The sequence below is a fragment of the Aphidius gifuensis genome, linkage group LG4 (genome assembly GCF_014905175.1).
Source record: "Aphidius gifuensis isolate YNYX2018 linkage group LG4, ASM1490517v1, whole genome shotgun sequence".
Classification (NCBI taxonomy): domain Eukaryota; kingdom Metazoa; phylum Arthropoda; class Insecta; order Hymenoptera; family Braconidae; genus Aphidius; species Aphidius gifuensis.
The window spans coordinates 18,288,160-18,302,610 of NC_057791.1; the positions used below are offsets into that span (position 1 = coordinate 18,288,160).

The window sequence follows — 14,451 nt, forward strand, 5'->3', positions numbered from 1 at the left end:
ATATAATTTTACCGGCACGTTTGTCAAAGCTGTTATTTAATATTATTGTTTATTAAATAATTGTAAATTGTTAATAAATAATTGTTTAAGATGCGTAAAAAATTGCCCGAAACAATAAATTTTGCAAAAGAAGAAGAAAAAATTGCAGAGTTTTGGAAAGAGGAGAAAGTGTTTAAAAATACTTTGGAACAATCAAAAGGACGTCCAAGATATTCATTTTTTGATGGTCCACCTTTTGCAACAGGTTTACCTCACTATGGTCATATATTAGCTGGTACAATTAAAGATGTTGTAACAAGATATGCACATCAAAATGGTTTTCATTGTGAGCGTCGTTTTGGCTGGGACACACATGGTTTACCAGTTGAATTTGAAGTTGATAAAACACTTGGTATTAAAGGTCCAGAGGATGTTGCGAAAATGGGTATTGCAAATTACAACAAAGAATGTCGTAGTATTGTTATGCGTTATGCTGGTGAATGGGAAAGAGTCATTGGTCGTATGGGAAGATGGATTGATTTTGAAAATGATTATAAGACTCTTTATCCATGGTACATGGAATCCATATGGTGGGTTTTTAAAGAACTATTTAATAAAGGTTTAGTTTATCAAGGTGTTAAAGTTATGCCATATTCAACTGGTTGTAATACACCATTATCAAATTTTGAATCTGGACAAAATTATAAAGAAGTACTTGATCCATCAGTCATTGTTGCTTTTGTTCTTGTTGATGAATCAACAAAAAAAGAACATAAAAATGAGGATGTAGCAGTACTTGCATGGACAACAACACCATGGACATTACCAAGTAATCTTGCACTTTGTTGTAATCCAAATTTTGAATATGTTAAAATACGTGATAAAGTTACTAAAAAAATATATATATTATTGGAAGTTGCACTTGAACGTGTTTATAAAACAGCTGATCTTTATGATATTATTGGTAAAATAAAAGGTTCTGAATTAAAAGGAAAAACATATCAGCCACCATTTAATTATTTTGAAAATTTACGTTCAAAGGGAGCATTTAAAATTCTAAATGATACATATGTTACTGCTGAAACTGGTACAGGTATTGTTCATCAAGCACCATACTTTGGTGAAGATGATTATCGTTGTTGTCTTGAAGCTGGTATTATAACTAAAGATCAAGAACCAATTTGTCCAGTTGATTCAACTGGTAAATTTACATCAGAAGTTAAAGATTTTGTTGGTATGTATGTGAAAGATGCTGACAAAGAAATTGTAAAACATCTTACAAATAATGGCAAGTGTATCAAGTACTCTAATCATTCACATTCATATCCATTTTGCTGGAGATCTGATACACCACTTATTTACAAAGCAGTACCATCATGGTTTGTTAAAGTTGAAAGTTTTAAAGATAAATTACTTGAGGCAAATTCAACGACATACTGGGTACCAGATTATGTTAAGGAAAAAAGATTTGGTAATTGGTTAAGAGATGCAAGAGATTGGGCAATAAGTAGAAATCGTTATTGGGGTAATCCAATACCATTGTGGATATCACAAGATCGTAAAGAAATTATTTGTGTTGGTAGTATTGCTGAGCTCGAAAAATTAACTGGTAAAAAAATAACTGACATTCATCGTGAGAGTATTGATGATTTAGAAATACCATCAAAACGTCCTGGTTTTCCACCATTAAAAAGAGTACCAGAAGTATTTGATTGTTGGTTTGAATCTGGTTCAATGCCTTACGCACAAGCACATTATCCATTTGAAAATGTTGAAAAATTTGAAGAATCATTTCCAGCTGATTTTATTGCTGAGGGTATTGATCAAACAAGAGGATGGTTTTATACACTATTAGTTATTGGTACAGCATTATTTAATAAAGCACCATTTAAAAATCTTGTTTGCAATGGACTTGTACTTGCAACTGATGGACAAAAAATGTCTAAAAGTAAAAAAAATTATCCAGATCCAATGGAAGTTATTAATCGTTTTGGTGCTGATGCATTGAGATTGTATTTAATAAATTCACCAGTTGTAAGAGCTGAAAATTTACGTTTTAAAGAAGAAGGTGTAAGAGATGTTATTAAAGATGTGTTTTTACCATGGTACAATGCATTTAGATTTTTAAAACAAAATATTGATAGATTCGAGGCTGATACATCAATTGAATTTGTGTATAAAGACCCATCAAATGATGATAAACTTATTAACAGTGATGATATGAATATTATGGACAAATGGATTTTGTCATTTACCCAAAGTCTTTTGGAATTTTTGAAGAATGAAATGAGTGCTTATCGTTTATACACAGTTGTACCAAGATTAATTAAATACATTGATAATTTAACCAATTGGTATGTAAGAATGAATAGAAAACGTCTCAAGGGTGATTCTGGAACTGATGATTGCCAACGTGCATTAAATACTCTATTTTGTGTTATTTATACAATGGTACGTATTAATGCACCATTTACACCATTTTTAAGTGAATTTATGTATCAAAGAATGTTTTCATTATTACCAAAAACAAATGAAAAGTATCAAGAAAGTGTACATTATAAAATGGTACCAAAACCATTGAAGCATTTAATTGATGAAAAAATTGAACGTGCTGTATCACATATGCAAACAGTTATTGAACTTGGAAGAATAGCAAGAGATAGAAAAACAATACCAGTTAAATATCCATTACCAGAAATTGTTGTTATACATCAAGATCCACAAATTCTCAATGAAATTGTTAATTTAAAATCTTATATACTTGAAGAGCTAAATGTCAAAGAATTAACAGTTACAACTGATAAAGAAAAATATGGTGTACAATTAAGAGCTGAGCCTGATCATAAAACACTTGGTTTTCGTCTTAAAGGTGAATTTAAAGCTATTATTAAATCAATTAAAGAATTATCTGATGAACAAATACAAGAATTTTTAATTAAAAAAGAAATTATTGTTAATGGACATAAACTTGGTGATGAAGATTTAAGATTAATGTTTAGTTTTAATGGTCCAGCTGCTCAAGAGCTGTCTAAAAAATATGAAACACATTCAGAAGGAAATATATTGATATTGTTGGATATAACACCTGATGAATCAATGCAAAATGAAGGTATTGCAAGAGAAGTTATTAATCGTGTACAAAAATTAAGAAAAAAAGCACAACTTTTGCCATCTGATGATGCTTGTGTTTATTATGATATTGTTGATAAATCAAGCTCATTAGCCAAGTTAATTGTTGACTATAAAGATTTCATTGAATCAACAACAAAAACACCACAAGAAGATATTGCTAAATTTAATAAAAATGACAATGTTATCATTGAAGAACTCAACAAGATTAAAGGAGTTGATATTAAATTAATGTTGGTTAATAAAAAACAAGCAGTTCTTAAAGATCAAATTGTACCAGGTTCTAAATATGTCAATGTAAAATTAGATGGACTTGAATCAAGATACAATGATCATGGTAATACTGAGGCAATTATTTTACTTGAACATCCAGTGACTAAAAAGCCAATATCTTTTGAAATATTAAACCAAGAAATTAATATTTTATTTGGACTTTATGGCAGACGTTTTGATATTTATTTGGACAATAAAAAAATCACTGGAGCTATTAATTGCCAAGAGTTGAATGAAAAATTGGTCATCATTCGTAAATCAGGTTAAAAATTTAAATTCATTTTTTTTTTATTCAACTATCAACAAGCTATTTTCAATCGGTAATTTTTATTATTTTGTTTGAACAATTTTTTTATAATTAAAAAAAAATAAATAAATAAAAAAATTCCCATCATAATAAGTTCCTAGTATTTTTTAATAAATTGGGAAAAAAAATTTAAATAAAATACAAACTGGTTTCAAACTGAAATGTTTTGCTTTGCTTTAATTTTATTTTTTCATACACAATTTTTTAATGCAATTTTTATTTTTCATATTTATTTAACGAGATTTCATTGGTTTATATACAAACTTAATTATTTTTATCTACTTGAAAAAAAAAAATAATTAAACATTAAAGATTTATTGTTTTTGTCTTTTAAATTTTGTTTAAATTTTGTTTTTTTTTTTTTTTTTATGATGAAAATACAGGGTATATTTATTGATAAATCATTAAAGTACAGTGTTGAATTGAATCATAAAATTTAGCCATTAATAATAAATTATGTTAAATTACAATAACTCTCAACTTTCCGTTGATTAAAAAAAAAAAGAAAAAAAGACATTTAACGACTGCTTTTTTTTGAAAAAAAAAAACAAAATGACAAACTAAATAATTTTTTAAGATAATATTATAAAAATACTTGACAACTAAATCGGTAAATTAAATAAACTATTATGCATGATCATAAAAATTTAAAACGATGCCAGTCGCTTTTTGATTCATCAAATTTATCATCAGGTAATTATTTAAAAATTTTTTAACATCTCATGTTTATTAAGATTAGATAATTCTAATAAATCATAACTCTAAATACTACCATTATTATTTCATATGAATAATAATTATGTTGACTTAAAATTGTTAAATTAAATTCATTTGAAAAGTAATGATAAATTAAAAAAAATAATAGCATTAATAGAGATAGTTTTAATCACTCTATATTTCTAAGAGTATCTTGATCTTGAAATACTTGTCCAACAACTGATAGTGTAAATATTGCAGTAAGAACATAAAGAGCAAGGCTTGTTGTAACAGTGAATAATTGATCATAATGGTATCTAGAGTACCAGGCAAATACCAATATGAGTGTTAAAATACTGACTAATAAACGACCAAGATCCCACTCGTTATGAACAGCAGTTAATCCATTTGGATTTTGTATATTTTGAAATTCTTGATTGCCAGTATAAATTGATGATGTATTACTATCATTAACACTTGATGTATCATTATTACTTTGTTGTATTCTTTGCTGATGAACAAGACAATGTACAACACAATTGTCATACAATCCACATTGTTCAAGTGTATCATTATCTGGATGAAGTACATGTCCATTAAAAATTAAACGTATACGTTTTTGGGCGTTTAATTCAACTTGAAAATTTCTTCTTATAAAATTACCAACCAATTCTTTTGGTTTTGCTCTTACTATTTTTTGATCATCATTTATATATTTTAATTTAATTGTTATTTCATCATCATCATTGTCATCATCATTGACACTATTACTATTATCAACATTATCAATTGGTGATGATGATTCAGCTGTTGAATTTGATGATATATTTTCTGTTGATTTTTTTATTTTATCATTAGTTGAAATAATATTATTTGTATCATCATCATTATGGGAATCCATTGCTCCAATTAAAACTTCTTCTGTTGCTATTGTTGACACATCAGCAGATGCATTATTATCATTTTCAATTTGTGATGAAGCTGTAAATTTAAGTATTAGTTGTTAATTTATTATTACTAGTTAATATTAATAATCTTGATTATTTAATTTACCATTTGCTGGTTCTGATGAACAAGTTTGTTGTTGTGTTTCGACAGTACTTGTTTCAACATTTTCTTCACTCGTATTTGCCTCAGAACTTAATCTTCTTATTGTCCCATCATTTACACTACCAACAATCGTTGTTATTGTTGATACTGTTTGATTATTAGAACGTAATTCAGCAAGTCTTGAACGTGTTCTATGTTGTAGTATCAAGACAGTTCTAATCAATGGTTGTTCAGATATATTTGTTGAACACCATGCTATCCAACCAATTAATAATACACAAGTAGTGATGAAAAAGGCTGTAACTTCATCACCTACACCTTCAATCAACGGCATTTTTTCTTCCTCCAGCTTGACGAACTTTAATTTAAAACAAAAAAATACAATTTAATCGAGGATACAAAGTTAATCATCAAACATTCAATTCATTCAATTAACAAGGTCATTTTATAATGAATTTAAGGTTATTTAATTTAATTTTTTTGAATCAATTATTAATAAACTTGACTTTTTTTATTATTATTATTTTCATGCACTTGGTAGAAATTCCTTTTTGTTTACATTAACAAAATTTGACTGTATATTTATTGTGTGTGTAAATAAAAAAAAAACTATAATATAAATGATATAAAAATAACTTGCAATGCTTTTGTAACGAAAAAAATACTTGATAAATAATTACACTTACTTTTAGATTATTATTTTATTTGTTTGTATTGGTTAATACAGTTGTCAACTGTAATGTAAAAATATTGATGTTAATATTAATCAATTTATTAAAAACATCAATTATTTATTTATCCAATTTAATAACTCCTCAAAAACCACGTAACTTTTATTTTGTTACAATGTTATTGTATTCAATATGTCATCAATGTTAATTATAATAATAACTTGATCAATTTCACCATTTGACGTGATGATAAAAAAATATTGTTGTTTTGCTATATGATATCCATTTTTTTTTTTTTTTCTTTTTTATAATATTTTATTGCGCATGTCAGGAATTTTCCACTTCTCTGTAGACTGTATTTTGGTAATTTAACTAGTCATAATATTACAAGGTAAAAATGTCAAAAATTAATAAAAATATTAGGGTAAATTGACAGGATAAAAAATTGGATCCAGCGTGATCCACATGTTTCCAAATAAACAATAAATAAATACAATTTTTTAAAAATGTTAAAAATTATTACTAGAAGATTATGTTTAATTGAAAAAAAATATGTTTATCAACAAGCATATTCAACAATTAATAGCGAAAAAAAATATTCAAATGAAATACAAATATTGGATAAAAAATATCGAACAGATGAATGGACAAATGTTGGTGATAAAATAATTGAAAAATTAAACAAAAATTTACATATTAAAAAATATCATCCATTATCACATATACGTGAAAGAATTGTTAATTATTTTTATAAAAATTATCCAAATAAATGGGGTAATCCTGAGTTTAGTGTGTATGATAATTTAAAACCAATTGTAACAATTGAACAAAATTTTGATTCATTATTAACACCAAAAGATCATGTTAGCCGCAATAAAAGTGATTGTTATTATATCAATAGAGATTTATTATTAAGAGCACATACATCTGCTCATCAATCAGAGCTAATTGGAATGGGTTTAAATAATTTTTTGGTTATTGGTGATGTTTATAGAAGAGATGAAATTGATGCAACACATTATCCAGTATTTCATCAAGTTGAAGCTGTTAGATTATGCACTAAAAATGAAGTATTTAAAAATGTACAAGGTTCTGGTGGTCTTGAAATATTTGAAGATAATGGAAAAATGAATGAACAAAAACAGCAAATACATTCATTGGAAGCTGTTAAAATAATGGAGCATGAATTAAAAAAAGATCTTGTTGGTCTTGTACAGGCACTTTTTGGGAAAGGTATTTTTTTTTTATTTTTAAAATCCATTATTTATCATGTGATATTAATTTTTTCTTTTTCTAGACATCAAGTATCGATGGGTTGATGAATATTTCCCATTTACTCATCCATCATGGGAGCTTGAAATATTTTTCAATGACAAATGGATGGAGGTACTTGGTTGTGGAATAATTAGAGATGAAATATTAAAAAATGCTGGTGCAACTGATAGAATTGGCTGGGCATTTGGTCTTGGTCTTGAAAGACTGGCAATGTGTCTGTATGATATTCCAGACATTAGATTGTTTTGGAGTCAAGATTCTGGATTTTTACATCAATTTGAATTTGATGATCCAAATACAAATGTTAAATATAAAGTAAGTTAGCTTAATAATAATATTATTTTTAATTTATCACTACTGTTATTTTAATCAAATTAATTTTTATTATTACAGCCAGTAAGTGTCTTTCCACCAATAATTAATGATATGAGCTTTTGGCTCCCTGATGGTAAATTTTCGTCAAATGATTTTTATGACCTCGTCAAAGAAGTTGGAGGCGATGTTGTTGAACAAGTCAAGCTTATTGATGAATTTAAACATCCCAAAAAAGGGAAAACTTCACATACATATAGAATTATTTATCGAGACATGGAACGTAATTTAACACAAAAAGAAATCAATGTTATACATAAAAAAATTGGTGATATTTCAATGGCGGATCTTGGAGTTACTTTGAGATCAAAATAATATTGTTTTATCTTTAAAATTAAAATAAATCAACCCCTTTTTTTTTTGTTAAATTATGTATTGTTTTATTTCTTAATGTTGCATTTAATTCCATAACACAATATATAATAACAATGGTTACAGTCAGTTCCTTATCTTTGTTTTTTTTTTTTTTATCATCATTCGATTGGCTCGGTTGATTTTTCAAAGTGAACAAATAAAAATATCTTATAAATTTAGCTGTTTTTAGCATGATAATATCTCGAATAATCTATTTATGTATTACAATATTGATAGCTTGAAAAAAAAACAAATAATATATATATTTTAAGAAGACTATCGCAATAAATTTACTCATTGAATCATCAAGATATTACAGACACAAATACCAGCTTTTTAATATCAAATTAAATTATGCAAATAAACATTTTTTTTTCCCTCAAATTCAACCGAGTCATATTGATGACATTAATAATAATAATTAGCAAATAATATTTTATATTAGACGATAATAACAATGATTAAAGTTACAATGTAAAAAGATAAGTGGAAAAAAAAAAAAACAAATTATAAGTTTTGAAAAATAAAACAAGTTTAGAAAAAATGTAGTTTTTTTTTCAGTTCCCCAAAAAATCACAGCTCTCGATAAATCTTCGATTCTAATTATTTTTTTTTCGTTTTATTTTTCATTGGAATAGTCATTTAGAAAAAAAAAAAAAAAAAACATTCATAAATTTGTGCTCTAAAGCTTAATTAATATTTATTTTTTATTAATACTTAATTTAAAAGAAAAAAACAAAAAAAAATTATTAAATCGTATTCTTATTATTCGTTTTTTTTTTTTTTGAATTTGTTCTGGTTGTTAAATGTACATTAAAATATTTTTAAATAAAAAGTCTCTATGACAATTTGGTGTAGCTTGGTGGTGAGAATTTTTTTCTTAAAAATTTAAGAATATAAAGTGGTAAACACGAGACCAATGTAATAAGTGATACTTTCCATAGAAAGTCTTTCGTAGTGATAAAGTCAGTATCGAAACAATCTTTTAAAAATATAAGTGATAATAGATAAAGTATAAGTGAAAATACTTCAGCAAGTACCATAATATGATGCCATGTTCTAATTGTTAATGCAACCATAATTAATTCAGTTAATATTAACGCTGTAAAACTAATAGCAACAATATGGAAAAATTCATCTTCAAATACATAAAATGCTCCATACATAATTGCTCCACCTTGATAGGTACTTATTAATATCCAAATGAAAAATGTTTTATATGATAAAGATCGTCCTTTGCTTAAATCTTTATATAATTCTGGAAAACGTATAGCAACATCACGTGATACATCTTTGTCAAGTACAAGTGAAAATACTGGAAACATTGTATATATTGTACCATATGCAATCATAAGTATACCCTGATAAAGGGATATGGAAGATACATAAAATACTGCTGAAAATACAGCTTGCATTGTTGATATAATTAAGCCACGATGAATAACAAATTGACTTAGTGCTGCTGATCTTTCATAACTTCTTCTACCATGTACCAATAATAAATTTGATAAATGACTAAATTGTGTTATTGAAAAATCAGCTGCAAGTGATGCTTGTCTACCTTCTAGTCCTTCAATACCAATACCAGCATCAGCAGCTTGTATCATTGACACATCATTACCACCATCACCAACAGCAGCTGTTCTTTTACCAGTATGTGCTTGTATTAGTTTAACAACTTCAGCTTTTTGTGTTGGTGAACAACGACAACAAACAACTGCTGGTGAACCACATGCAAGTTCCATAAATTCTGTACGATAATATTGCAAACAAACATCTAATGAATCACCAGATATAACTAATGCACAATCTTGTTTTTTAGTAAATGCATTTAATTCTAATCTCGCATCTGGTCTTGTTGTTACTGATTTAAATATATGTAAACCTTGTGTACGTCCAACAAGTGTTGATGATTTAGCAATACATGTTGCTGTTTCAAGTTTATCACCAGTTAACATCCATATTTTAATACCAGCATTTCTTAATAATTCAAGTGTTGGTCTTGCACGATCTTGTAATCTATCCTCAACACCAGTAACACATAATAATTCCATTTCTCTTTCAAGACTTTCAATAACAGCAGCAACACGTGATGGACGATCATTAACAGCACATTTTGCTGCATTATAACGTGTTTCAAAATCTTGATATTGTATATCAGTTAAATTTTTTTTAGCAACAACAAGTGTACGTAAACCTTCTCTAGCCATATTACCACATTCTTCATCAAGCCAATCATTATATTGTACAATACCTGACATAACAACATCAGCACCTTTTAAATAAAAAATTATTTCCATTGTTATTTCATTTCTAACGATAATACCCATACGTTTTGATTCAGATGTAAATGGAAATATTTGTAGTATTTTATAATCAAGAATTTTATCATTAACAGCACGTAATTGTATTAAATTTAAATCTCTTTTATATAATGTTAAACCAACTTCTTCTGTCCATTTAACAAGTGCAACTTCATCTGGACTTGATGCTTGATAATTACGTATTGTTTGTTCTGGATAGTAATGCTGATCTGATTCAGTTTTACTTTGTATTGATCCAGTTTCAACTGTTTCAACTGTTGCAATACTCAATGTATCACCTAAATTATTACCAGCTGTTATATCATATACTGGTGTTACATTATGACACAGTGCTAATGCATGTACAGCATCATAAATTCTTGTACTTTCTGATTTTCTAACTTTTCCAGTAAATTGTGTATTTGTATTATATACATTATTATCAGTATCATCATCAATTTCTTCATTTGAACGATAATAATTTTTTAATACAGATGATATTTCATCAAATGTATCTTGTCCATATGATGCTGTGCCTAAATGCAAACGTTTAAATACCATTTTATTTTGTGTTAGTGTGCCTGTTTTGTCACTTAATAAATACGATATTCTACCAAGTTCTTCAGGTATTGTTGTTGTACGTACAACTGTACCAGATATTTTTTTATCACGTTGTATACACCATGCATAAAATAATTTTCCCATATCTAAATTAATACGTAAACTAATGGGTATAATATAGGAAAATAATAATGTAAATCTAAACATATAAATTCCCCATGGTCCATTAAAACCTTTCAGGCATATCATTACAAAAGACAATGCAATAACAGCAAGAAATAAAACTTTTGTTAATTGATTTATTTCAGCATCAAGAAGACCAATTTTAGATCTTGGTGCTGAATGATTCATAAGTGATCTTGTTTCTTGTCCAGTATAAACAATTATTCCCAATGCTGAACCAGATGCAACAGCAGTATTTGCCCAAAGTGTATTATCAACACCTAAACTTTCTTCACTACTGTAACTATCTTCTCTTGTAAATGTACCAACAAAACAATGTATATCTTTTTGTGGTTTTTCAACATATAAATTTGCTTTAATATCAAATAATTGTAAATCATTATCAAGCTTTTGAGTTGCTGGTACAGCTAAACGTAATTTCCAATCAGTTTCACCATCAAGCTGATCAGTACGTACAAAACAAGCACCTGATTTTTCAGTTGTACGTAATAAAATTAAATCAGCTGGTACACGTTGTCCTTTTTCAACAATAATCATATCACCAACACGTAATTTTGAGCTTGGTACTAGTTCAGGTTGATCACAACCACGTATTAGACGTTTATATTTTTGTCCATTGACTTCTTTATCACGTTTATAACGACGAAAATCATCAACAGCTTCACGACATATTGTTACAGTCAAAACAAAACACAGTGGACCCCAATAAGTATAAAGATATCCAATTCGTACTTCAGGAAAAAATTGAGATATTGCCATCAATAAAAAATAAAAATTCAAAAAAAATTTGAATTGTTGAAATAGAACCTGAAATAATAAATTATTTTTATAAATAACATTTAATTGTTTATCAAGTTTATATTTTATTTTTTGGTTAGTTTTATTTTGTCATCAATAATATATTGTTGAAGTAAAAAAAAAATAAAAAAATTACTGATTGCTGTTAATTGTACATTACAAATTATTATTGTTAAATGTCTTGCGATTAATTTTTGCTTTTAATGTAAATAGTGACTGCGTAATTTAATATTGCACCACATTATGTTATTGTCCATATATTTAAATAAAAAAAACCAACACGTGTACAATAAAATAATGATAAGAAAAAATAGTCTTACCAGTGGTAAAAAAGTAATAATATTGTATTTTTGATTCCTGATGACATTTCCTGGAAATTTTTCATGCATTGGTTTACCAATGTGTATTGTTCTTGATCGATATTCTCTGTCTCTGCACCATCTTCGCCACATCCAGCTGCAACATCTTGGTTCACCAGAACAAAAAGATAAACATTTTAATCGTTCCATTATAAAAAAATTACTTTGTCAACCAGTTAATTGATGTAAAAAAAAAAAACATAAAAAATGAGAAAAAAAATAAAAAACACTACGATTACTCCTCACAACAACGTCATCGATAAAAATGGGAAAGTATGCCATAAATGTTAGAGCAGGGAACTAAGAGGGGGCTATATAATAAAAAAAGAAAAAAAATAATAAAACCGAAAGGTAATTTATTATCTTAAAAACACGTCACCTTGTCCATGAAGCAATACTTCTTGGTTTTGAAATCAAAGGAATATCTTCCTTTGATACCCTCAACACATTGCTCTGTGTTTCCATTATATTATTTACTCTAATTTCATTGGAAAAAAATTATATTTTTTATTTTTCTTTGGAGCAACTTTGACAGATTAAATTAACACACTTTTTTTTACTCTAAATTCACGGAATTATTTGTCACACAATGCTTAATGACACATCAAAATAATAATGACAATGAATTTAATTATTTGTTCATTAAAACTCGAGGATTATGAGAATAATTTTTATTAATATATTAACAACACAATCACTGTTGTTCTTGATTGTCAAGTATTGTTTTTTTTTTTTTATATATTTTTTATCCTTTTCTCATTTGCACCAAACTTCATGAACATCATTTGCCATCTAGATGGCACCACATTATTGCTAAATAAGTCGCCATTTGTTTTTGCAAAAATTAACAATATAAACTTTGTTTTTTATTATTAACTATTGTTATTATTTATACAAACAATATGAAAAATATTAATAAATATTTTGTATAAGTTTCTTTAAGCTAAAAATGGTGGCATCAATCAATACGTGGCATATTTATTGTGATAAGGTGACCTTGATGACTATTTCTCCCGCCGAAAATTGAAATACAAAGTTTTTTATCAAAACAACAACAACATGTCAAATTGTCAACTGAATTTGATTATTATCATCAAAAAAAAAAAGATATTATAATAAGGACAAAAATATGTAAATAAAATGTTGAATTTAAGTAAGGATATCAGTAAACAATTTGTCAAAATAAACAAAGGTAAAATAGGTGAAAACAAAAATTAAAATTACGAAAAATTTGTTGTCATAATGATATTATACATACCCACATAAAAAGTGTTTAAAAAATCTGTTGCATGCATTTATTCTACGATATCGTTTGACATTTAATCTCATGCTGTCATCAGCTGGTTGAAGAAGATAATCAGTTTCTTCATCCATCTCAAAATCATGATCTTCTGGACTTATTCGCATTGGTAGCTCCTCTAACCTCATTGTTTATAAAAAATAATTTTATCATTCGTAAGCCCATTAGACAATTAAACAACACACTTTTAATTTATCTTCTTGTTCACTTAATTTTTATTTTTTCTTCACATCAATTAGTATTAATAGAAAATCCAATTATTATCCAGCTTTAATTGTCATGTTGTTATTTTTTTTTTCAAGCTACATGATGTGTCAACACAACCAATTGAGAGATATATTTAACAGTCATCTAAAAATTATTATTATTCACTGTCAACTTGACAAAACCGCAATAAAAACATAAAAATAAATTTGACTTATAAAAAGTATATCAAAGTAAACTTGGCTAAATGTATTTATAAATTTGAGGTATATGTTAATGTTATTATTAATTATTAATAATGTATACTGTTATTAATTTGTGTTTTTAATTTAAATTTTTAGAGAATAATGTATCAAAGTCTTGAGTCTTTTGGAAGATCACGATCATTAATTTAACACAGTTTTACCGGAAATATTATAAACATACACACAATCATTTTTTGTTGAACACACTGATGAGCATGGATGAGCATGTGTTACCAAGTCATTTCTCTTTTTTTTTTTTCAACATAGAATTAGATTGTAAGTATACGCATGCGTTGATTTGATTTTTATTTTTAATATGTCAATTGACCTATTGACTTGATGTTTTTTAAATACAGATTAATAATTTTTATGAAAATATTATTGATGAATAA

General features: G+C 26.8%; 4 protein-coding genes across 5 annotated transcripts; 2 read left to right on the forward strand and 2 right to left on the reverse strand.

Annotated features, from left to right (window-relative positions):
* The first annotated feature begins 51 nt into the window (after window positions 1-51).
* LOC122855418 (isoleucine--tRNA ligase, cytoplasmic) lies at window positions 52-3,722 on the forward strand. Its single transcript, XM_044156751.1, has one exon. The coding sequence runs from the start codon at window positions 91-93 to the stop codon at window positions 3,646-3,648; it is 3,558 nt and encodes a 1,185-aa protein (XP_044012686.1). The 5' UTR covers window positions 52-90; the 3' UTR covers window positions 3,649-3,722.
* Window positions 3,723-3,836: 114 nt separating this feature from the next.
* Window positions 3,837-6,414, reverse strand: LOC122855426 (transmembrane and ubiquitin-like domain-containing protein 1). Its single transcript, XM_044156765.1, has 3 exons — window positions 6,121-6,414; window positions 5,438-5,792; window positions 3,837-5,365 (listed from the first exon to the last, which is right to left on the reverse strand). The coding sequence occupies exons 2-3, from the start codon at window positions 5,766-5,768 to the stop codon at window positions 4,575-4,577; spliced, it is 1,122 nt and encodes a 373-aa protein (XP_044012700.1). The 5' UTR covers window positions 5,769-5,792; window positions 6,121-6,414; the 3' UTR covers window positions 3,837-4,574.
* A 33-nt stretch (window positions 6,415-6,447) lies between these two features.
* On the forward strand, window positions 6,448-8,314 carry LOC122855425 (probable phenylalanine--tRNA ligase, mitochondrial). Its single transcript, XM_044156764.1, has 3 exons — window positions 6,448-7,338; window positions 7,403-7,695; window positions 7,774-8,314. Exons 1-3 carry the CDS (start codon window positions 6,612-6,614, stop codon window positions 8,065-8,067), a joined length of 1,314 nt encoding a protein of 437 aa, XP_044012699.1. The 5' UTR covers window positions 6,448-6,611; the 3' UTR covers window positions 8,068-8,314.
* Window positions 8,241-14,387, reverse strand: LOC122855422 (probable phospholipid-transporting ATPase IIA). Of its 2 annotated transcripts, none has more exons than XM_044156760.1 (3): window positions 12,690-13,079; window positions 12,272-12,416; window positions 8,241-11,960 (listed from the first exon to the last, which is right to left on the reverse strand). In XM_044156760.1, exons 1-3 carry the CDS (start codon window positions 12,773-12,775, stop codon window positions 8,946-8,948), a joined length of 3,246 nt encoding a protein of 1,081 aa, XP_044012695.1. In that variant the 5' UTR covers window positions 12,776-13,079; the 3' UTR covers window positions 8,241-8,945. The 2 variants fall into 2 exon arrangements, with proteins under 2 accessions (XP_044012695.1, XP_044012694.1); XM_044156759.1 differs by lacking the exon at window positions 12,690-13,079 and adding an exon at window positions 13,569-14,387 and having other exon boundaries at window positions 8,487-11,960.
* Window positions 14,388-14,451: the final 64 nt, after the last annotated feature.